Source organism: Lates calcarifer, linkage group LG19 (assembly GCF_001640805.2).
Source record: "Lates calcarifer isolate ASB-BC8 linkage group LG19, TLL_Latcal_v3, whole genome shotgun sequence".
Taxonomy (NCBI): Eukaryota; Metazoa; Chordata; class Actinopteri; family Centropomidae; genus Lates; species Lates calcarifer.
Genome location: NC_066851.1, coordinates 19,999,877 through 20,024,721, shown reverse-complemented (window position 1 = coordinate 20,024,721; position 24,845 = coordinate 19,999,877). Strand labels below are relative to the sequence as shown.

The 24,845-nt window shown below is 42.7% G+C and overlaps 2 protein-coding genes across 2 annotated transcripts; both read right to left on the bottom strand.

Moving 5' to 3' along the window:
- Positions 1 to 15: 15 nt before the first annotated feature.
- trip11 (thyroid hormone receptor interactor 11) lies at positions 16 to 17,824 on the bottom strand. Its single transcript, XM_051077959.1, is given in 26 exon segments — positions 16 to 1,454; positions 1,602 to 1,746; positions 2,414 to 2,536; positions 4,541 to 4,655; positions 5,294 to 5,375; positions 6,169 to 6,268; positions 6,371 to 6,474; positions 6,663 to 6,826; positions 7,204 to 7,307; positions 7,309 to 7,398; positions 7,633 to 7,773; positions 8,034 to 10,934; positions 10,936 to 11,079; positions 11,280 to 11,483; positions 11,739 to 11,837; positions 11,960 to 12,000; positions 12,213 to 12,243; positions 12,245 to 12,511; positions 12,513 to 12,538; positions 12,807 to 12,972; positions 13,097 to 13,165; positions 13,439 to 13,699; positions 13,701 to 13,739; positions 13,935 to 14,045; positions 14,581 to 14,657; positions 17,185 to 17,824. Coding segments are annotated over 26 exon segments (5,958 nt in total). The 5' UTR covers positions 17,324 to 17,824; the 3' UTR covers positions 16 to 1,239.
- An 820-nt stretch (positions 17,825 to 18,644) lies between these two features.
- On the bottom strand, positions 18,645 to 24,432 carry golga5 (golgin A5). Its single transcript, XM_018681648.2, is given in 14 exon segments — positions 18,645 to 19,102; positions 19,193 to 19,256; positions 19,347 to 19,446; positions 19,750 to 19,972; positions 20,158 to 20,256; positions 20,366 to 20,494; positions 20,652 to 20,822; positions 21,033 to 21,236; positions 21,368 to 21,491; positions 21,588 to 21,807; positions 21,900 to 22,097; positions 22,437 to 22,557; positions 22,559 to 23,100; positions 24,240 to 24,432. Coding segments are annotated over 13 exon segments (2,268 nt in total). The 5' UTR covers positions 23,093 to 23,100; positions 24,240 to 24,432; the 3' UTR covers positions 18,645 to 19,021.
- Positions 24,433 to 24,845: the final 413 nt, after the last annotated feature.

Genomic DNA, 24,845 nt, shown 5'->3' with positions numbered 1-24,845 from the left:
CAAAATGAACACCAGTAAGGGGTCAGCAGTACCTTTATTTGATTTGAGATTCCAATTAAGTCAGGGGTACTAACCTCGGTTAAAGATCATCCAAGTTCAAGGTAATCCAACTCCTCTTTGACACCTCTCCAGTTTCAGATTTTACATCTACAAAAATTCTTTTACAGTGAGGATTTACAGTCTATACATTTTATCAATACACCTGGAGAAACCCTGTAACATTCCTTCTGCAGCGTCTGATTGATGTCTATACAAAAATGCAGAGCAGCTCTGGTCAGGTAAAACTTTTTAAATGTGCAGTTTTTACATTTTGTAAATATATATATTTATATCAACCATTTACAATCCTGATTATACAACTATCTAATTAGCAAAAATGCAGGCACTTTGCTTCCAGAACTTCCTTAGTGCCTATAAATAGGAAAAACGCCACCCATTTACATATATATAACTATATAATAGTACTGTATTTAAACATAAGAGCAGTCTCAAGCCTCTGATCAACCACAGTCAGCAGTTACAGCCATAATTACAACGCTTGTTGCATATCACAGTCTGGCTGTCTGGAGAAGACAAGATTTAGCAAAAATGTCTTTATGGTTTTAACAGATGTACTGAACCACATAAATCTCTACACGGGCTGCTGCCAGAGAGTTTTTTAGTCCTGGATCAGAAACAGTTCACTGCATTGTTGAAAAGAAAAAAAAAAACAAAAAACTCAAAAGACAAGAAAATAAAATGTAACTTAAAAGGATGAAAACTGAAGGAAATGAGATATTTCCTCTTGCAAACAGAGGTGATGATTAGACTCAACCCACATGTATTGAACTGCACACAGTGAGTTTACAAGGTCACTTGTGTTCAGATCTGGTGCAATGAATAACAATGTAAAGTAGCTCATAATCAAAATGACGGTTTCTATGAAAATCTACTGTGCTGCTCTCAACACCTCACTATAATGCTGAAAAGGAAACACTTTAACGGATGTGTAAAGGGAGACTCTGTTGCATAGAGTAGTAATTGCAAGTACATCTGATTCTAAAAAAACTAAATTTAGTTTCAGACCCCTCCAAAAAAGGGAATATTAAACCTTAATGAATTATCTGATCATTTATTTTTGCAGGAAATAAAAAAGAGCAGCAGTTAGGAAGCAGACCTGCTCAAATATCTCAGTCTGTGTAGTGTACAACTCATGATGGATGAATTAAGACGTTTAACTGGCACTCGTTATAGGACTGATCACTGCTTTAACAAGTCTTTGAGCACAGCTCCAGCACTGGCCTCAGCCGAGACCGGCACAGGTGTGAAGGATGGCAGGGCGTCAGAGATGGGCTTCATCAGCAGGTGACCTCCGGAGCTGCCGGAGCTGGAACCAGCGAGCAGAGGCACCGCCGCCGAGCGAGGGGCCAGGAAAGGATTGGTCTCGCCGGCTCGCTTGCTGGCTGCTGCAGCTACTGAGGAGAGAGAGGCTTCAGTTTAAATGAGGTTTGATGTGTTCAGGGGTGTGAGAGAATGAACACCACGTCCCATCTGACATGACCGATTAAGAAGGAAAATTAAGAGAGAAACTGTCTGTGGTTATTCCCAAAGGGCTCGTTTACCTGCAGAGCTGTTGGAAGCCGTACTGCTGGTTCTTCTCGGAGGCGGGGCGCTCAGAGGCTTGATGTCATGGACCGGAAGCCTTGGTGCGGGTAGCGTGGGGGTCGACTCCATCTCCAGGAACTTTACAAACATCTCTGAGAAGGACTGCAACAACAAAGGTCAGGCAGGTGTGTAGAGGTGAATTACTGAGATACTTTTTACTGATCCAAGCAGCTATTCTGCTGCAATAAATATGAATCTCTGCACATTATATATACTGGTATACATAATGTTTCTGTTTTTTAAGATATGTAAATTCCTGTAAATCATACTGGAATAATTAAGTGGAGACTTTTATTTTGAAGGATGCTCATTTCCTGCCTTTCCTGAACTGCTGTTAATACTTTGAAGGATGTGAAGAAAGCTGCAACGTACAATTCACATGCTTTCCTATAAAATGAGTGTGGGCTTATGTGTGGTTATTTTTTTTATTGTTTCTCAGAGATAATGTCTTTTACTTTTACTTTTCTTTATTCATTTCAGTAGAACTTATTCATCTTCATAGCAATTGTTAGCATGATAGACTGTCTTCTCTTTTCATTCTGGACCTTCCCCTGGGAAAGCATGGAGACCCTGTAAAAACTTTGTTCCTCTATAATTGCAGGGAAGTTTTGCCGATGCCATGTCCGGCGCCTCGACTGCTGACAGACAGTCCTGGGAAGTGTGATCATTGTGCGTTATACAACACAAGGCAGAGCTGGAGCCACTACATGCGCATGGCTCTATGTTAAAACATAAACTGTGTAACAGAACTTCATGTGGTGTATCTTACAGAGTTGAGCCCCTGGCCACTGGTGGGTCTCTGTGGAGTGTTTGGGACACTTTGTGCTCCTCTGCTTCCCAGCCAGCTCGACACCCATCCAGTTACACCGTGCCGTCCGTCCTCATCCAACATCTGCACAGACAAAGATGAGAGGTAGGAAAGTGTAGACAGAGGTTGTGGAATTCTCAGAGGAAGAAAAGTCTCCAAAACATCCCAGACTCCTACTATTCTATGATAAAATACACAGCAGAGGTTATTTTCCTTACTTGACCAAGATAAATGAGTGGTTCTCTCTCATACTGTTCATCAGACTCTTTCTAAAGAGTAGATTTTCTTCTGTTTTCGAAGAAGTGGTCGGATTATTTCAGTTTTAATTGCTTTTGGTTTCCTTTCTGCTTGCCACCGCTCTCTGGAAAATTATTTTATGGACCCACTCACTAGTTAAACTCATGTACAGGCACTCTGATTCTCTGCTGACAGCCCACACTCCTAGAAGAAACTTTTGGCTTTATCACTCGCTGTCAGTCACACTCCCTACTCATCAGCGTCATTTGCTTGGCAGGATTCAGCTGGATGGACCCCATATATAGAGTGTATGGATCACAGCTTTGGGCTTAAAAGGCACTAGAAGGGGGATAGCTGGTCCACAGAGGCTGATTCTGAAAAGACGGCTGGTTTTGTGGGACACTTGGCTGCCGTAAACACGAGTTGAGTGGAAAATTTAAACAGCATTAACAGGAGATGAGGGCAAGATGAAAAAAAAAAAAAAAAAGTAGAACAACCTCCAAGACAATAAAAATGGGTCTTGCGAGGAGTTGTAATCGCATTTGCCCCTCACCCTGTATCTGTTTTCCTTTAAGAGTGTTGGGTAATATACTTTGGAATCGCTGGATGGGGTCCCACAGGGCTCCTGCCAGAAGATCTGCATAAGGAAATGCTTTCTTTTTCAGGGCTGAGCTCTGAGAAGATTTTCAGGGGCTGTTGGAGTTAAAAGTAAGTGTTGGACACTGAGTTTTGGAGCTGACTGTCTCTCAAGGACATGTTTAAATAATTAAACATTATAAAAACGGAAAAAAGGTCTGTTGTCTTACGGTCAGTGTATGTGAACAATAGAGTCAAACATGAAAACTGTACTTACTCTAGTGGTTGGTGGTATTTGTAATGGTCACTATGACAGAAAAATGACAGCCCTGATATAAATCCAAGCTTTGTTTCTTGACCTGGGCTGTGATACGCTCATGATACAGGTTACACATTTGTTAGCAAAAGAGCCATAAACTTGAAACTTGGACTCAAGTCAGACTTACTGTAAGCTAAAAAATGATGATATTTTCCATGAGAATTTGATTTGGACTTTCCGTTACAGGTATTGGCATGGATATATGATGGCTGAGAGGTAACAAGACACCACAGAACAGAAATCCAGAGACTGTTGCCATTGTAGGCTGTCAAAGATGTAATTGGCTGATATGTTGTTATTGGAATTTTATCCTCTAAATCATCGATATCAGTCCTGAAAGAGCCGAGCTATAGTCTTTCATATTTTAAATGATTTCACAGTTCACGACCCAGTTCAGGCTCTCCGCCCTTTGTTGCCTAATAACTAAAACTAAAATGATCAAAGTGTGACTGGTCAGACCTCTTGTATAGCTGATATCTACTGCTAGATGGCTGATTCACAATCTACACTTTGCAGCTGTCTAACTGTGATGTATCTAATTCTAAGCAAAACTACTTTTTTAATATTGTGTTTCTGTTATTTTGTCCACCACCTGTAATTCTTGGTAAATTAGTACATAATGTTTCAGGTAAATAAGTAAAAATGTGAAACAACATTAGGTAAATTCTTTGCAGCTAAAATTAAGGTGCTATTAAGAGAATTAGAAGATGAGAATAGTACAAAACAGGTTAAAAAATGAACTAATGAAGAATATGTTGATTTAGAGCAGAGGCTGTATTTTAGGGTTCGTTAGACTGATGATATGTCATCCATTTCTTCCTGATATGGAAGAGTGCCACAGAAATTGCTCCCTGACTGCAATCAAAAGTGTCTTATTTACACCAACTGCTGCCTAAATACATAATCATATGATTGCTTAAGCAAATTCTTTGAATACGAGTCAAGGAATCTCTCACCTTATCAACTTCTTCTCGGCTCAGCCCCAGAACACTTCCCATGAGCCTCAGCACATCGGCACGCTTGGTTTTAGGTGTGTGGAAGTATCCCAAGAACAGGTTACGCATCAGGACTCTGGAATAAGAACAACATGAAAAACAAAGCATGATCTAACTCAAAATTTAGAGGACGGTGCCTCGATCCAGTTTTTATTCAGCTGCATGAATTATATCAACCCACAATGTGTGAATTTGAATATATTTTAACTTTTGTTTCTCCTGGGAAACTAAAGCATGTAAGATTTATCTCAAGTGATTCCAACACTTAACAGCAGTTACATCTCTCTCTTGTCACTGTCTTGTGAAAACCATGCATCTCCATACTGTCAACTTTTCACGAGCCAAGAAACACAACGCTGTTTTCAGCTTTGTGACAATGCATTTATCTGATAATCCATTGGGGTTTTTCAATGGTTTATGAAGCTAAAGATGTAGGAAAATTACTCCACCCATAAAGGAACACTTAATTCTCCAATTTATCTGGAAAAAACCAAATTAAGAGATACAGTTCTCACAGGGCCGAAACAAACTGCAGCGCTTTGATGATAAGACCGGATTGTACTTCTATATTGCAGAGAGACTTTGTCTTTTACAATCCCTTGAAACTGAGATTTAGCTCAGATATTTACTACAGTACAATGAAAATCACACAAATATTTAATCATAATCTCATTTAGCTGAATAAAGGAGTGTATGAAACAGGACTGAACCTACTTGTCTATCTTCCCCTCTGTGCTGTTGAGGAGGTTCATCAGTTTCCTCTGCGCCTCCTCCAACATCTCCTGTCTCACATCCACTGGAACAGGAACAGACACACAGACAGACAGACACACACCACACACACACACACACACACACACACATGATTTATGATAAAATGATTTATCATGTAGAGAACTGCAGAGTCTAAACAAATACCTTCAAAACAGCTTTAAAAGTTGTTACAAGACCTGGGTTTAAAATGACTGCCAGGTATTTACTGAATATCAGATTCTTAGCTCTGGCTCTGTCAATGTAGGGGCACAGTGTCAGCCTCTCATTGATAAGACTGTGGCTCAGCACATTCTCACGGTTAATCAGCTATTATTAGACTCGATGTAAAGCGAATATACAGCGTCATATCAGTTTTAAACAAATGTCTTGAATCAGCCAGAGCAGAGGAAAAACAACAGTCTGAGAATTTGCTGTGATGTAATGGTAATATCATATCTGAGAGTGATAAGAGTGAAATCTGCTGAGTGTGACACAAAAAATAATACAGGAGACTCTAACCAGTGAAGTTTCAGGGTGCTTATAGTTTCAGTTATTTTGTCTGCTATTCAGCCTGCAATAAGAACACTAAAACAGAAATATGACCCAGGGAGAAAGATAAAAGAGGCTGCCAAGCCAGAGAATGCCGACAAAGGACGGCAGATGCCTTCAAGAACATCTTTAAACAGTTTAAAAGACATTTACTTTATTACAACCTCATGAAGACACCTTTATTTTGCTGTAAAACTGGAATTCTGAGGTTTATAAGGAGTTTTCTGAGATAATCCTTCCCATCCAACATTTGTAGAACTTGTCTAGATGTGCATAAGTTGGCTCACCTTGTTTTTTCAGCTCCTCAATTTGCTCCTCCTTCAGGTCGAGCTGGTCGGTGAGGCGAGACGCTGAGTCTAGAGCAGCGTTGGCCTCGTCGAGGTTCATCTGTCAGAGAGCACAGATCCATTCATGAACATTTGGTTATAATGGCTTGAATTCAACTGCTCTATCCATTTTTCTCTGATCAGTTATTGATTGGTGGTCTACCTGAAGGGCGGATGCTTGGTCTTCCAGCTTCACAGCTTTTCTTCTCCACTCTTCCTTCTCCCTCTTGTGCTTTTCAAGCTCTGCTGAGTACATGGCTTTCTCTTCTGACAGGGGAAAGAGGGAATAAAACTGTCATTACAAATAATGTGGAATTTCATGGCCAGACTACAAACTGTATTATTACAACCACTGTCCAAACTAAGACCACATATAAGATACTGTGAGGCTGCTGGAATTTGCAAACGAGCACTGACCACACAAAGAATAATAGAGTTGAAGCCTGCCAACTTGCCTTGTTGGAATTGCTCTAGCACCATCTGCAGGTTGGAGAGCGACACTGCATACTGGTTGACCTGCTCCTGGGAAGTTCGGAGTTGTGCGAGCGCATCATCCCTCTGCTTCACCACTCCACTCAGCTGCTCCTGCAGAGACTCCACCTGCATGCTGGCCTGTTGGCTGGAGGCAGACAAGGAGAGACACAGGAAAGGAAAAGTGAAAGGGAAGTTGTTGTTTTTTTTTTTTTTCACAAAATCAGTGTCCAATGGGACTCAAAATGGAGTAAGGGTTGTTTAAAGCTATTTGAACTTTAGTATAGTATAAGAACAAAAGTGAGATAATGCTGACATCTTTAAGAGAAAATTTAAAAAGTTTAAAACCTTTTATTTTTAGGTATTTCTGTTTCTTTTTTCTCTCTCCCAGTAAGCCACCGTGACAACTGAATGTAATAGACAAACCCTGTTATTTACCCAAACCACAGCGTTCTATTTAATGTCAATCTGTTATATTTCAATGTCATATCTAATACAGGCGCTGCAGTATTAGTTGATGCTAACCTGGCATTCTCCACTGCACTGGAGGAAGTGGCCAGTTTCTCGTCCAGCATCGCCACCCTCCTACGTAGTTCGGTTTCTCTGTCCTCTGCAGCGAGAGCTTCTCTTCGTGTACGAGTCTTCAATCTCCAGGAGGTGATTACGCAGCCTTTCCAGCTCCAAGTTGAGACGCTGTTCTTTATCCTTCATATGCTGAAGCTATGAAGAAAACACAGACATACATGTGTAGATCTGAGAATACTGCAGTAAGTTTGATTTGTGTGGAATATTTACTACTTTGAGGCTTGCAAACTAGATACCTTAACAAGAGATAGTTACTTATGCTTGCACTGCAATTTGTCTTGCATTGAAGCATCACAGTCAGTCAACACAGAAGCAAGGCCTACACACTTTAGATAAAGGCTAGTGAGTGAACACTATCTGTCCTCCTACCTCAGTCTGTACTGCAGTGGTCTCCATTTGTTTCTGCTTGAGTGCCATCATCACCTGATCCCTCTCCTGCTGGAACGCCACAGCTTTCTCCTGCATGGACTTCATTTCATTCAGGAGCTGATTCAGCTCACCAGACTTACCCTGTGTCACATCATTGGAGGAAATCGTAAATATGTATGACTTTTTGAAGATTTAAGAATCACAGGAAATCAGTTTCCAGTTTAAAATGAACTGATAGATGCATTTTTTTTTTACAACAAAGCAGTTTAAGACAAAAAAATGTAATTTAAATGAAAAATAGTTTCTTTACTAAAAGCAGCAAACATTTTTCCTACAGTAAAAATATAAGAAAATTCAGGCAAAACAAAAGAAATAACTTTGAAGTCTTGGTGCCTACTCACCTGCTCTTTGTCCTTGAGCATCCTCTCCACAGTTGCAGCCTTCTCACTCATTGCACTCAGTTCAAACTCCTTCTCTCTGAGGAGGAGGGAAACCTGCATGTTGGTTTCCTGCAGCGCTCTGAACTCTGACTCTTTTTCTCGAGAGCGTGCAGCTACAAGCTCGTTCTCCTCCTTCAGGTTCCTCACATCCATTTCCAGAATGAGAGCACGCTCCTTCAGGTTGGTCACGGCCTGCTTCAGCACCTCGTTGTCATTCTCGCGGTTACGTAGTGACTCACTGACCTGAATTAGTTGGTCTCCTTTGGTTTTGATGAGCAGGTCTTTCTCCCTCACCGCTCTATGCTGAGCGTCCAGCCTCTCTCTCATCTGCCGAACCTCCTCCGCCTGACTTCTCTGCTCAGTCTCTGAGGCAGATGCTGAGTTGGAGAGCCGGTGGTTGTTCTCCTGAAGGGTCCTGATCATGTTTTCCTTCTCAGCCAGCTGTCCTCGCAGTCGCACAAGTTCCTCCTGCAGTCTCTCACCGTTTACGGGTGAATCTGTTAGGTGGCTGGGAGCCTCAGCTGCGAGAGGAGGTTCAATAGACTGAGCAACTGCAACTTCAGGAGTCTGTGCTACGCTGTCCAGTTTACCCAACAGGACATCCTTGGTGGAGCTGAGCTGGGTGATGGTCTGCTGCACCTGTGCGAGTTCCTGACTCAGACTTCCCAGCCTCCTCTCCTTCTGCTCGTAGCTCTGGATCAGTCGAGAGTAGTCCACAGACAGCTTGGAGCTACAGTCGCTATCAGCAGAGACCTGACCCTGCAGTTTGATCAGCTCCTCCTGCAGCTGGGCCGACTCGTGCTGCATGTTCTTGACTGTTGTAATCACCTGCTGCTTCCACTCCTCCATCTTCTTCACCTGCTGCTTCAGCGTGTCCCTCTCCTGCAGCAGCTCCTCGAATTGATTGCTGCTGATGCCTCCAGAGCCGGAACCAGACTCTCCTCCTGAGGTCTGCAGGACGGTCACCAGGGTTTGGCACTTCTGTGTCAACGCATCAATCTCTATGTCTTTCTCCCTGATGATGCGCGACAGGTTCTGGATGGTCTCCTTGAACATCTCATGGCTTCCTGAGGGGTCACTCATGTTGGAGAGGCGCTGATTCTCCTGCTGAAGCTTCAACAGAGCTGCTTCCTTCCCTGCCATGATATCCATGAGGCGGTGGTAGTCGGAGCGAAGCTGGCTGTTCTCTCTGGTCTTCTCATTAAGCACGGCTAGCACTTGCTCTCTCTCCACAGCGTAAGCCTGCAGCTGCTGCTGTAGGAAAATGACATCCTGGCTGTGTCCGCCACCTCCACCCATGGAGACTCTGGCATGAAGCGCCTGGATCTCCAGATCCTTCTGCAGTATCATCTGGGAGAGTTTACCCACCTCATCGCGAGACACCACCAGCTGATCCAGCTGTTTGGTCAAAGAGAGGTTCTTCTCATTCAGCTGGCTGATCTCTGTCTCTTTCTCCTTGATGCCTCTCACCAGTCTCTCTATATCTACCTTAGACAGGTCATGTTTCTCGTTGCCGTTCTCCTGATTTAGAGTCTGGGTCTTGTCCTCCTGCAGGATGACTTCTCCCTGCACAGGTGGAGAGTCCGCACGACCCTGACTCACACTGAGCCGATCTACTGTCTGCTGGAGGCGTGCTATCTCTTCATCTCTAGCATGTATTAGTGTGTCATAGTTAAGTGTGGTCTGCTGATGGCGAGCATGAGCCTGCTCAAGCTCACTCTGTTGAGTCTGGAGGGACTGCTGCAGCAGAAGGAGGGAGGCCTGCTGCTCCTCCACAGTTCTCCTCAGAGTCTGGACCTCTTCTTCCAGGGCATTCCTGGAGGACTTGAGCTGGGTGATCTCCGTCTCCAGCTCTGTGATGATGTCCAGAGTCCGGGGCTCAGCCAGAGGTTGAGGCCTGCTCTGCTGATCTCTGAGCCGATCAATCTCCTCTTTCAAATGGCTGTTCTCCTCCTTCATGCCCCCCAGCTGTTTATCCTTCTCCTCTAGAGCCTGTCTGAGAGCTTCGGCTTCTTTGGTCACGACTGAGATACTGTTCTCCATCTCATTTTGTATATCTGCAGCATTTTGTTTTAAAGTGTCCATGAAGACGTCCTTCTCTTGCAGCAGATCCGTCAGCTGCTTTTGTCCTGCGACTGTGATTGAAAGCATCTCGTTGGTGTCTCTGTGATCTGACGCCAACTGCTCCATGTCTCTCTTCAGCTGAGCTATCTCCATGTCTTTTTCCTGGTTGAGTTTGATGGCGCGTTCATGCTCCATCTGTAAAGCTGAGGCGTCCATGGAGCGAGCTCGAGTCAGCTCCTCAATCGTCTGCTGGTACTGTTTTGCCTGTTCGGCCAGCGTCTTCTCAGTCTGCCTCAATTCACCTTCCAGCTGATTTTTCTCCAGCTTCAGAGCTTCGATACGAGTGTCCTTTTCTCTCACTGTCCTGTTCACAGCAGCTTGGCTTTCCTTCATCTGCTTGGTTAGTTCCTCTACTTTACCCAGGGCCTGCTCACTCTCCGCCTTCAGCCTCCTGTTCTCCATCTTCAACTCATAGTCCGCAGACATCACCTTCTCCTGAGAGCCCCTCATCTCATCCAGTTCTCTCCTGAGGTCTGATAACTCCCTCTCCTTCCCTGCTAGCTCCTCTTTAGTTCCCCGTGCTTCAGCTCCTCTCTCCCCTGCCTGATCCAGCTCTGCTCTAGCAGCAGAGAACAGCTCCTCTTTCTCTTGCAAACTCTTCTTCAGCTCTGTGATTTCTCTACGTGCCTCCCTGCTCTGCTCCTGTGCATGTCCCAGTTTGTCTTTCAGCTCCTTCACTGTCCGTTCCAGCTGCTGTTTGCCCATATGCAGTTCATTAAGGGTGAAAGCGCTCTGGCTTCGTTTTCTCTTTTTGGGTCTCCACTTCTTGCTCCAGTGTCCTTTTCTGGTCTTTGGTTGTGTTGAGCTCTGCGGTCAGTCTTGTCAGCTCTGCCTCGGCCTCCTTCAGCTGTGCAGAGAGCTGCTCCTTCACTGAGATCATATGCTAGAGGAGACAAAGAAAAGGGAGAAACAAAACCCAAAGTTAATAAACTGTTACATTTTGCTGTGCTCTCATCGTGAAGGCTTTTCAAATTTTGTTCTTTCTCCAAACATTAATATTTTGTCTTGATTTGAAAATCTTGATCATTTTGATCTCTATGAAGTGTCAGTGACAACAGAGGGAGCAGCTGTGATAAGTCAGACCTGTGTTGCCTCCTGGTTTTGGCGATCTAGTTCTTCCAGTTCAGACATGAGAGTCTCCCGCTCCTCCTCAGTGGCTCTCAGGGCCTTTTCTCTCCTCTCCAGCTCCACCCTCAGATCCTCCAGTGACTCTGATTCTCCAGAATCAGCTGCATTGTTGCTATTTATTTGTTCCTCTGCCACTTTAAGTCTTTCTTGCAGATTGAGCTGTAAAAAATAAAGATAAAATAAAGACTTACACTTCAAGATCTGATGTATCTGGACTTGATACATCATGTCTCATACTAGATATACTAGATACTAGATAAATAAAAAGTCTTAGCATGTTCCATATTGATGTTACATCTAAAACATTTTAAAAAAAATAAGTACATAAAGGAATTATATTAATAAAGTGATTACAGATTCTTTAGGCAGACAGTGGTAAAAACAAACTTAATTTTATGCATCTGATCAACAAACCTTTTCTTGTTCTAGGACCTCCTTTTCTTGTCTCAGCCCTCCAATAATGGTGTTCAGTTCTAAGATGTCTGCATGCTCAACTTCCTCCTCTGGTTCTGTCTGAAATGAAAAAGTTTAAAAAGTCATTTTAACTAGGGAAAAATAATCAGAAACACAGTACCACTCCACACAGTATAATTATTTAACACAATGTATGATTAGTGATTTATATTCACACTTACTTCAGTCTGGTTTTTCAATCTCTCTATTTCTTTTTCTGCAGCTGGAAAGTAGAACATTTTTGTTAATATGGAGGTTAATTATGAAGGAAAATTATTTATGTTTTTAGTAAGGAGAAGATAATATTCTGTGTCTACACAATACTAGTAAAGTGAATTTCTGACACATTAACAAACTTTAATTAAGCTTATTAAGATGAGAAACAGCAGAGTTCAGTAGCTATATTCAACATGAATCAAAATAATGACAGTACACCTGTAAGGTTTTGTCTCAGCACTTGGATCTCAGTGGTCTAGCTGGGCTTTTTGCAGAGCCTTCCCCTCCTGCTCTTGTACTCGTGTCTGGAGCTCGGCCACGGACGCCTGCAGCCGCATGTAATTCTGCAGCAGCCCGGCGTTTTCTTCCTGGGCTTCATCCTTCTCCAGCTGCAGCGAGGCCTGTTTCCCCTGTGCCTCCTCCAGGCTGGCAGACAGCTCGGCCAGCTGCTTCTCCCGCTGCTCTGCCGCTTCCTGCAGGGACCGAATGGTTTTCTGGAGTTCAGGCAGCTTTGAGGCCGTCTGATGAAGGACTGGTTTGACCACCTGGAGAGAGGGATGTGGACAAGAGAGTTCATCTTGAAACACTGAGAAACACTGAGCTGTACTGTAACGGAGACAGGTTAAAAACAGTAAAAAGTTACATTCAAAAGCATTTGACAGAAGTGCCTTGTTATTACATTCTGTCCTACAATCTTGGCTACAGCTTTATAGGAATAAAACCCCTTAAATATTTTATATCAAGTAAAATTTCCACATTTTGTACAGATCCACAAGTTTTCATTTCCAAAGTTAACGTCAAAGTGAGGCTGACCACTCTGAATCTGTTCCTCCAGCTCCTCTATCCTCTCCTCGTACTCTGCGAGCTCCTCTCTGTGTCGTCGGGTGATGTCAGCCAACTTCTGCCGCTGGGCGTCCTGCAGAGCTGCCAGTTCATGCTGGTGTTCATCCACCTCACGACTCATCTCCTCCCGCAGCTCCTGTTCCAAAGCAGCAGTGACATCAGGGTTAGAGTCTCAGTGTTATTACTGTATGTTGAGTTTACAGAATATTTAAGCCAGAGTATTAATTATACTGGCAAGACTAAGAAGCATCAGTATTTACCTTAATAGTCCTTTGAAGTTTGAGAGTCTCACCCTGGTCGCCATTACCAGCTCCTGCTGCTGTTGATGCCTGTAATAAAAATGTAGGTATGTGACCTGCAGTGACATAAATTTAATATATTTGGTACTATGAAGAATTTACAGTTCTAGGTCAGTAAGTATTTCTCAGTATTTGTTTTTCACTTGATTGGTGTGGCAGACAGATGGAGTTGAAGGGGTCATGCTAACGACAAAAATCTGATTTTCTCTGTTACGATAAAAGTGCTTACAGAGAGAGGTTGTCAATACTATGAGGCAGATATCAGAAAATTATCTGTTCTGCTAAATTAACAATTTGTTTTACCTGAGACATTCGCCTCCAGTGTGCCACCTCCGCCTCCAGACGCATGACTTCCGTCGACAGCCGGTTGATCTCCTGCTGCGACCAGATGACATCACTGAGGTCCATATCGTCGCCATGGAAGCCCTGGTGGGATCCTGAGGGCCGGGACAGGTAAGATGAAGCAGAGGAGGTAGTGGTGGAGGAAGTAGTTGTGACCGGCAGCAGTGCGGGGCTGGCTGAGGCAGACTGGGCCGACTGCTGCAGCTTCTGGACTTCTTCATGGCAGTGCACTCTGCCGAGCTTTCAGGTGACTGATCTCCACCTGAGGAGACACAAATGAACCTTAGGACTGTTTCATACTTGGTGCTAATACAAGCTTAACATCTCTTTTCTTTCTAGACAAGATTTAACCTTGTGTTCAGAGGGTAAAACCGGCTTCTGTTATTCAATAACATTTGAGATGACCTTGACAGAAATGTAATCTAAAAGCTTTACTTATAAACACAAATGTACATACATCTTTCTGCTGTAGAAGAGTTCTGTATTCTGCAGTCTGTCGTTTAATCTGGATCTCTGAAGCCTCCAGCTTCTCCTCGAGCTCTGCATGCAGCTTTTTTAATCTGTCATACTGCAGGAAAGAGAAGAGAAATGAGGAAGAAAATGACACAGAAATAAGCAAAACTTAACATTTTTCTTGTCTCCTCTGCAGAAAGGTTAGACATCGTGGATATGGTACACAGAAATCCTTGAGCTGGTGAGAACTGAGGTGTTTAGGGTGGATGCTTAACAACACAAGGACCCGCACCAATCTTAAAGAATGAGGCTGTTCATTTTCCTTATGATTCCCTTCATTCCATGAAGAGACCAAAATATGTTAGTCCATCTCTCACTACTTTTCCACTTCTCTAGCCTGTGACCCTCTGACGACTGGTTCCTACTGAAGACTTAATCTCTTGATAAACACCACCATTAATGTGCACAAGCTTGAAGTACATTACAAGTACAGTGTGTATTACTGGCTCACTGTCACAGCTCTCTGGGACACAGTCCTTGTTACTGTTATTAATTACACCTGTGCCTCTCCTGTCTGACAAATGAATAGGTCTATGGTGATAAAGGTAATTATACCCTGCGACTCTGAAGAAGTGAACAAAGTATCTAACCTCAGATTTCTGAGTGGAAAATGAAGCCTCGACCTCAGCCAACCTGGAATTGGACACCTGTAGCTCTGTGGCAGCATCTGTAGTTATATGGAAAAAAAAACAGCATTGAAATTATCAGTGAGAATGGATAATATTCAGAAGAAAGAACATGCAGCAGGAATTAAATGAAAGGATAATCAAAAAGTATGGCTGATTTTTAACCACATAAACACAGTAAAAGAAGCATAAAGATGACGTTGATTATTTTTATTCAGGTCCCTGATAATAGAATAGATAGGGAACGCTCTTTAGGTTTATCTACCATGGCACAGAACACATTCAAGAGATAATAACTAGTGACTTCTATCTTACTCACTCACACACACTCTCTCTCTCTCTCTCATATATATACACACACACACACACACACACATCTGCTTTCTTCTGCTCACATGACAAACAAACATGCAGGGCTGCGCAGGCCAACATTTCTAGAGATCTTGTCTCAGCTATGTGATCTGAGCAGCTGACGAAGCTCAGCCAGCACGTAACACTAATCACAACACAAACTAAACTGCAGTATACAAGCAAATCCAGTGCAGGTTAATGCCCTCTCTTTTTAAAATGTTTACTTAAAAGACAGGTGTAATGCCCTGGTAAGCAGACTGCTGCACAGCTGACACAGTGATAAGAATTCATACTCATTCTGTTTTTTGACTGGAGCAGTGAGTTGGAGATTTGCGGCCAAAGTTCTCTGTGCGTCACTGTTTTATCACTTGTTGCCTGTTTGCTTTAGAGTGATGGTGCTTTTGGGTTTAATTTGGGCAAATATTATGGGAGAGATTTTCATATAAGCTCTGATATAATCGCTGCATCTTGATTCAATAAAATACTGATGAGAATCAAACACTAGAATCAAAACCAGGTGGTTACAGGTGACCAAAAACAACTAGTGATTCAAATCAGTGACATACTGTAGTAGTGAATTTATACATTTCCATCACACAACATTTAAAGAGAATACAATTAATGAATAATTCAGTCATATCTGATAAGGAGCATTTCTATATCTCAAAACAGGAATCAATCATGCCCCTAATCTGTGTTATCATCAGGCTGTAACCTCCTGCTCTGCTGACAATGAATGAAAGAGTGACTGTGAATACAAAGAATCTCTGCTTGAGATTTACACACATATTTTCCAACTTTAACCTCAAAGGGAAATGGTAGACATGTATACTTGGAAAAAACCCCACAACAGAGGAAAACTCTATAATTTGGACATCCTAAGTCCACCCAAAGTATGTGGACCAAACTGCCATATTGTTGGAATTAGAGCTCACACTCTGCAGCAAAAAACAAGAATATGACTATCATCATCTTAACACTGCTGGACCAAGCAGGACATCTTTGGCCTGCATTCCAAATTCTTTCTCTGGCATTGTACAGTAAAGTGAGCTTAACTGGAAAACACTGTGGAACAACTGGTATGTGGTGTAATAAACTTGGAAAAAATATGCAGGGTTTTAGTGGCAGTTTACCTTATACTTAAGATATTACTCATCATTCTGTGCATTCAGTTAGCTTGAAGAAAAAAAAGCACAACTAAGTGCAAATGTTTGGTCTTCCTATTTACTCATCTACACTGTGAATCAAAGGAGGATACTGAAATGTAGTACAGGGTGGAAAGGGCAGAGTTGCCTGGGAAATCAAATGCAAGTTTCTCTACAAGGAGAGGTGTGGTGCCTCACATGATGACAGACAGAATATATCAACTTTGCATTTCAGGATCTACTAATTTTACAAGATCATAAAAGACAGGGTTACATTAAAAACCAGCCAATATGTATATGTATCATGATTCTGGAACTGTCTCTACCTGTTGATACCTTCACTGTAAAGAGTTCTACACATTTTTCATTGTGGCAAGAACATCTTTTGCTCATTTGCACTTTCTGTTGACCCTTGACTTCCTGTTGTTACTTTACAAAAGCATAATCCAACCCATCCTGCTGCACAGCTCCCCCTGGTCCTACACCACGCTGACCATCTCCACCAACAGCAAACTTAACCAGGATCACACACACACACACCCAACCTCTCAAACATGAATGACAGAGCCACCACACGCCTTACACTCACAGTAGTAAATGACACATATCACCCCCTCAATCTCTTCAGGACATTAAAATGGAGGAGAGCTCGCTTTGGTAGAAGCTGGTAGAAGACATACCATTACTAAACAAACTGCCTCGCTGACCTTGTCTAGAGCCAGATTTGTCTATGGGTGTGGTACATATATGTGTGTTATGTGTAGATGTGTGTGTGTGTGCCTCAGTGTCATCTAAATGTTGTGCTGCGGTTTTCTGTATGTTTATTTTGCAACTGTACAGGATGTGAAAATAAATATCCTGTGGGGCAGTAAATAATATATCTATTTGCTTCTCATGATGACAGCTGTGTCTTCTTAAAAGAAAACAAAGGAAATCTTACTGGGACTTTTAACCAACCTTTGCGTATGTTTATAAAACACAACACAGGTGTGTAATTAAAACAACTTGAGACTAGCGTGTTAAATGATGTGGACACCGCGGAGGTTTGAAAAAAACATGAAGACAAACTCACCTCCGACTTCTTCCACCCCTTCCAGTAACATGTCTTTGGTAAAGTTTGATATCTGTCCGGTGAAAGACGACAGGCTCCCGCTGACCTGGCCCAGAGACTGACCGAGGCCGGAGCCTAGACCACCCAGCCAGGACGACATCTTCAGGCGGGGGGGGGGTTAAAGAAAACCAAACAAAAACAAAAGCAAAGCGAGGCCGAGGTGAACGAAGGAGGGGGGTGTTAGCCTAGCTTTGACACGAAAGGTGATAAAGTCAGCCTGGTCATCAAGCTCGGATGTAAACTCTAACCCACAGAGACGCTGTTAACTTTAAAATCCACTTTTAATCTTCCGTAACAAAGTCGCTTTCCAGGCTGAGAGACCGCTCGTGTAGCACAGACCCGGCTAATAACAGCTGACCGTTTGCCTGGAGGAATTTGTCAAGACGAGCGGCTTCAGCGACATTATATCCCGGTCAGACAGGAAATTCCTCAGACGACGGGTTTTATGTTGAAGTCTGTGTCATCTGCGGTGAACGGGAGATGTGTTTCCAGCCGTTTTTAACGACTCTAAACGACACAGCTCCCAGAAAGTGCCACCTCAACTGCAGCCATTATCAGCTCGGCTATAGCGATGGCTGTCAGGTTTGACGTGGACACAGAGCACGGCGGCGGTGCATTGTGGGATACTGGAGGACCAACAACCAACAACAAAATCAAGGTGCGTTCAAGAGCCTCCGCTGACAGTCTGGAACACTCTCTATCTACAGTTACAATTATGTCTATAATTGAATTAGTGTAGAAACCGCTTAAAATTATGAGTGCGTTACTCAAGTACTGTACCTAAGTACATTTTTTTTCGTATTTTAGTCGAGTAGTTCCATTTTCTCCTCCATTATATTTCTACTCCACTACAATTCAGAGGCAAATATTGTTGTTTTTACTCCACCATATATATTTGATCATTTTAGTTACTCGTTACCTTGCAAATTCAGATGATCAATACAAAATATAACCAACAAATAAATCAATAAGTAAGTTATGTATTATTATAGGTTAATATAGGATAAGACTGTGTTGCTTCCCAAGGGAAAATTCACAAGCTACCTAGCAGTATATAATGTAGCTGAAATAAGCCCAACTTTCACCAGCAATATTTAAGTGCTGCACACATCAATGCACCAATAATTATAGTCCAATAATATAATATATATATAAGATACCTCAAATATATTTGGATTAAAGGCTAATACTTCATATTTAAAAAGGAAAGGTCCAAATGAAAGCAGAGAGGATGTAGTTCCCACTATGGGTCACATACCTAAAACTGAATCTCCTCTCCTCTTCCTACAGCATTATCAACAGCTGATTTTTGCTAATTGAAAAAATCCCTGAGACACAGAAGACAAGTTTCTCAGACTGATCAATACTCCTGACTGACTTTTTGTGTAAAAGCAGTGAAGTTCCCAGAAAATGTCAGGTAGTGTTGTTTCTCCTAACTTGTTTATTAAAAGATTCTTTTTTACATAGTGTTAAATACAATCTCTTAGGGGAACAGATGACTGAAAGCAGGTGATGAGAAGAACAGGTGTGAGATCGAGTTTGATTTAATGTCCTTTTCAGCAAACCAACAATATATCACTCTGTAATTATTTTAAAACTCAATGCAGCCACCAGTTATCAATCTTCAGGGGGAAATGATGAAAAATAACTGAGAGCAAATGTCTTTAATTCATAGCATATCTGTGCAAAACAGGGAGAGTCAGGTCCCAGAGCCCATATTCCAGCAGCTTGTACCATCCTTACATCGAAGGCGAAAGAGCAAACATCTGTAAAAACCCATCTGTTTAGTTCAAGCCTTCTATCTTCCGTCAGGATGACCGTGGTGCATTTCTGGTGTGTAAGTCAGAAGAACAATCATGACCCACAGATGCAGTACCGCCTGTAAAAAAAGTAAATGAAGGGTTGTTCATTTATTTTATGAATTATCAAGATGGGAAAATTACATATAATGTCTTTGATAAATACTCACCATGTACAGTATAACGAAAACTCTGGCCATAGGGTAGCGCCTCAAGAAGATTCCCAGTCTGATGCTGAAATAACAAGATTTTTTATTTATCACTGGGGAATGTATTTCACAATAGAGAACAATTCAATTACAGTAGATGAAAGTCAAGTCCTACCTGAAACGGTCAATGGTGCTGGCTGCTTTACGTACTTTGCCATACACCCCTGGACTGTCCTGATCACTGAAGAGGACTGGTGTGTTTCTTTGCCGTGCTGCTGAAAATCCGACACACAGAAAAGGCATTGTGAGTAGAGAAATCTGATCAACTTTAAAGTCTAATAAAAACTAAATTTACCAAATACTTCTAAAAAAAAACCAAACAATCCACAGAATTTTAAATGAATAATGTGGTTTATGCCATCGTTGTAGGGGCAACATTAAGCAAAAATGGAGGCACGGCTCTTCAAAGTAGGAACGGAAATGCAAATTATATAATACGTAATTCTTGTGGGGGAAATTTTGATAAAACAGCCCAATATCACTGTCCCCATTTTGACCCTGATCTCAGTCTTGCCTACCTGGTCCCTCTAGGCCGCTCATGTTGATGGATGGCCCTCCGCTCTGTCCTCCCTGAGCGTTCTTCAGCTGCTGCTCCAGACGCTCCAGCTGGAAGACCAAGGAGCTTTTTTCTGTGCCCAGAGCCTCCAGCATCGTCTGCTTCTGGATCAGTGTCTCCGTCAGCTGGTGGAGACGATTTTCCAGCTCTGTTTGGCTGCTGTTGCTGAGGGTCTTGTTGGTCAACTAGAAGAGTAAATACATACCAGAATATTGGTCACTGAGTCATCCAAGCTGATTTGTGTAGCAGTAAAAAATGTTTGGCACTTTGGTGAGGCAAGAAAGGAAGCATTTCCAAATTTTCCGTAGAGATCATTTACCAGGAAGGGAGCTCTGCAGTTAGAGGCCTGCATAATTATACAGTGACTAACCTGGTTCCTGAGTTTTTGGATTTCATCTTCTCTGTCTTTGATTCGACTTTGCAGGGTGGTTTTGGCTCTGTGATGCTCATCCTCCAGGTACTGCAGCTCCTATGATCACACATCACACATAAATTAGGAGTTTGATCAGACAAAGAATCATTATGAATGTAGTTTCAGGTAAAATATATCAGTTTTAGAAATCTTCACCCCCCCTTACCTGTTTGTGGCGCTCAACCTCAGCCTCTGCCTCCTGTTTAGCTCTGCTCTGTAAGGCCTGCTGCTCCAGTAACTGCACCTGCTGCTCCCGCCATGCCTCTGCCTCCGTCAGGGCCTGATTCTCCAAATCCTGAGCGAGAAAAACAAGGCTCACTGAATCACCAACATCACAAACATCAACAGACAAATACCTTTACACCTGGGAACGTCCCAGTGAAGTCATCACCTAACATTTTCCACGCAGGACCCACACCATTTTTCCTTTCCTGCCATTTACAGCATCTCACCTGTATTTCTGTTCGAAGTGTGTGCACTTGTGCCTGTAGTTTTTGGATCTCTTCTCTCTGCAACTCCTTCTCATGACGCAGCTCCTCCAGCTCCAGAGCCATGGTTCCGCTGCCGTCCAGAGTGTCCAGACCAGATCCCTCCTTCAGACTGCTGATCAGCTTCTCTTTGGACTAGAGTAAACATTATTACATAGAATTTGTTTGTAAAAAGAAAAAGTACAGATTGAAACCAATGATAGAGCATTTTTGACCACAGAGTATATTTTAGCCTGATCGAGAAATTCAAGTAAGTGCTGATGCTACCTATGGAAAAGATATATATATATATATATATATATAACACATATATATATATATTTAGAGGCCCTCAGCAAGTCTTACTTGTAGGATGCGTGAAGCTTTGTGCTTATAGTCTTGGAACTCCTGCTTGGCAGACTCAGCTGCAGCTTTGGCACTTTTCAGTTGCTGTTGAAGGTCATCAACCCTGAGCTTCTCCTCTGCAGCCCGTCGCTCTGCTGCAGTCACTGTCTCTGCGAGGGTCTGCCTCTCAGCTTCCAGTTTGGACAGTCGACCAGCATACTCACTCTACACAGGGAAAAAGGAATTATGAAATCTTACCATTTACACAGGGACACCTAAAAAATAAAAGCAGAGAGCTGGTATTTTCTTAAGTATCAATCATTTACCGTAGTGGAACAAATAGCATCATACTGTACCTGCATCTGCCTGTAGCTGTCCTGTTCCCTCCTGAGAGCCAGGTCAGCCTCTCGCACCCTCTCCTGTATCGTCTCAAGAGCTTGGGACTGCATGCTGCTCCCCTCAGTGTGGTCCTGCATAATTCTAAAAAGCAAAAAAAATAATGAACATAATATGATATCTAATTTCTTAAAAAGCAGAATCTGATCTCTACTTCAAAAAATGGTCACAAGATTATACCTTGACTTCTCCTTCTGTGCCTCCTCCAGTGCAGCACTGCGGGATTTCAGCAGCTGATCAGCTTCATCAAGTCTGATTTTCAGGACTGCAAGTTGACCATCTTTGGCTGAAAGAGCCTCTGTCAGGTCATCAACCTGTGACCGAAGTTCCCGTAACGTCCGGTCAGTCTGAGACTGCTCAGAGTTCCATCTGTCTGCACGTAGTCTGGCCTGGTTCAGTTCTGCAAGAGTAGAGAACAACGTCAATCAATACAGAGGCAGATGAATGTAGGAATGTAGGCCATCATGGCTTCCGATTCATCTTTTCACTTGCCATCTTGCAAGTCTTTTGCTCTCTGGATGACTGAAGCCATCTCCTGGTTGAGGGAGGCCACCTCACTGCGCAGCAGCTGGTTCTCCAGACGCAGACTGGACAGGACCTGGCTTTGTGGCTCCTCTGTGGGGGGAGGAAGCTCTTGCCTGCTGGACTCCTGAGGGACAGCCAAGCCTGAGTCTGAACTCTCTGGTGTATCTGTGGTGGCCAAGTACATATGAAGAAAGAGCACACAATCAATCAGTCAGTGGACAGAGGATTAACTGGCAACAATTTTGTATAACTGATAATCGTTCTTAGTTTTTTTTTCACACAGAAGGAACAAATATCCTCTAACATGCAAACAGACTAACAGACTAAACATGCAAACAGAAGATATCACCATCATCCCTGAGAAATTGTCTGTGAGATAGACCAGAGTAATACTATATCCTAGTACTTCCACACCTATAAAAGTAAAGAAACTTGGAACTTCTTCCATCATGACAAAAAATGATAAGATAACAACTGCAACATGTAGGGTCTTGTTTTTCATACCTTGGCTCTGCTCTTTAGCAGAGCTCTCCTCTGATGTTTTGATGCTGTGAGCAGACAGTGAGCTCATGCTTGAGGCCCTGGAAACACCGCGGGTTGAGGGAGGTGTGGACGGGGCTGAGGGGATTGGTGAGAGGAGTGGTGGAAGGGGGAGGTGTTGAATTTTGGGTCTCAGTAACTGGTGCTGCCACTTTCACGAGTTCCCTTCTTGAATCCCTCCTGTTGCTGGCTGGAGGGTCTGAGCTGTTCAGAAAGTCAAAGAGCATGTCATCGTCCACATCCTGCTCGCTCTTTTTGGTCCTCACAAAGCCAGTTGACGTCTTGGCAGAGTTGGGGGCGCTAATGCCAGAACCGGATGGGGTACTGGCCATGTTGGCTGTGCCAGCCAGTAAGGTTGCATTGGATCTCTTGATGTTGCCGGCTGCTGCAGAGATGTAGCTTGATGCATCATGAGAGGATGCATAGGTGTGATGTGTCACAGCTGCGTCGGTCTTGTACCCTGCAGTGTTGTACTCAGGTTTGACGGTGGATTCTTCGCTATAGGACGACGAAAAGGAGGATGTTCTTGCCTGGTTTTTGCTCAGGGCAGTGGCAGCTCCCTGGTCCACTTTATTTAGGAAGTCTTCAGCTTTCCCAGCCAAGTCAGCAAACCAAGACATTTTGCATCCTGATGGCAGAAACAGCAACAAAATTTGAGAGTCCCATCCCAATAAAAGTTCTAAGATGTTATGGTTTTGGTTTTTAAAATAATATTTTTATTTGAGTTAAATATCTACATTAGCACAACTGCCCTTCTAAATGACAGGGAGCAAGTCTTGCCCCTTCCACATTGCCACAACTAAGATTCTCTTGAACAAGGCACTGAATCTCAAACTGTTCATGTGGAGCTGTTCAGCGGCCAACAGGTCAGACTGTGGTTGTATTGTGTAGCTTCCAGGTGTGAGTGTATACAGCTATACAAGTGTAATCAGGGCGTTCCTCGCAAGAGAACTTGGCTCTCATTGAATAAATAAATATCACTGTGTGCAAAGTAAGACAGGCTGTAAGTTCTTTAGCCCATATTACCGTAGAATATACTGCATGTCCAAATAAAGTCAGTGAGTCATGATTGTTGTAGCGTAACAACATAATCTTATGGGCATTTAAACAGTACACAGAGTTGGGTTAAGGATATCCCTTTCCAATTACACGGATAAAACATTAAACAACCTTCTTCCACAATGGCTGTAGCCTTGGACAATCATTTTATGTAATAATGTAAATTTCCTCCATACATTTAACACAAATCTGTGGAACATCGGGGAACAGGGATTTAATGGTGTGAAATAATCATTTGCACTGCAATACCTAAAGTCCCCTATGCTTAGGTCTAAAGCCACTTACAGAAACACGTAGGAGCAAGAGCTTGCAACAGCAGAGCTTATCCTTGTTATGCCTTTTAAATGTCCAGGAATGACAACCAGGATGACAACGACGGGTGGCAGATAGTTAGGATCAAGATTACATTAGAGCTGCACCTGAGAGGCTCGACTCGGGACTAAAAACTCCCGTGTACCTGCACAATTTATCTGTAGCTAGCATGCTAACACAGTCACACACAGAATCAAAGCCGATTAGTTAGTAAGTTTACCGACATCGTATTGTTTTTGCTCAGATGCATCTAAATAAATGAGTTATCACAGGAGTCATGCGCAGCTAGGCTCCCGTCATCATAAAACTAGAGTAAACACAGTTGGTTCAACATAAACTCCATCATCGCTAAGGCTAGCGAGCTAGCTGGCTACTAAAGCAAAGCCTCTAACGTACCGTTTAAAACGACGTCCAAGTGTCAGAATGTCTCCGGTCACCTGGCTATCGCCGACGTTTAACGGGTGAGCATGAAAAAGAAAAAACTGTTTGAATATCACAGTCAAATGTCATTATCTGTCAGAGGGGATGTGGGTGATCTTTTCGATACGTGGACCAGGAAGCGCAGCTGACAGTAAGGACCCCACAACAGAGCGTCTTCAGAAACGCCTGATCAAAAGTGAACCAACCCATCCGCCTTCTGCTTGTTTGTCTGCTCCTGAGAATAAAACTTTAAGCAGTGTTGGAAAGTAACTAAGTACATTTACTCAAGTACTGTTATGGGACAGTATTTTCGTTCAACGCTGCTTTATACTTTTACTTCTCTACATTTATTTTAGTTTCTTTGAAGGTTCCAATTAATCATGTTTGACATTAAATGGAATTCAGTGGTAGAATAAGCACTAGACTTTTGTTTTTTTTGAATTGCTTAAAATATACTAGTGACAAAAAATATACTAGTGACAAAAAATAGTGACACCTTTAAAAAGTTCAAGCTTTATTGTTTTCAGCAGACACAGAAATTTCAAAATGAAGTACACAAAGTAAAACAAGAGAAAAACAGTG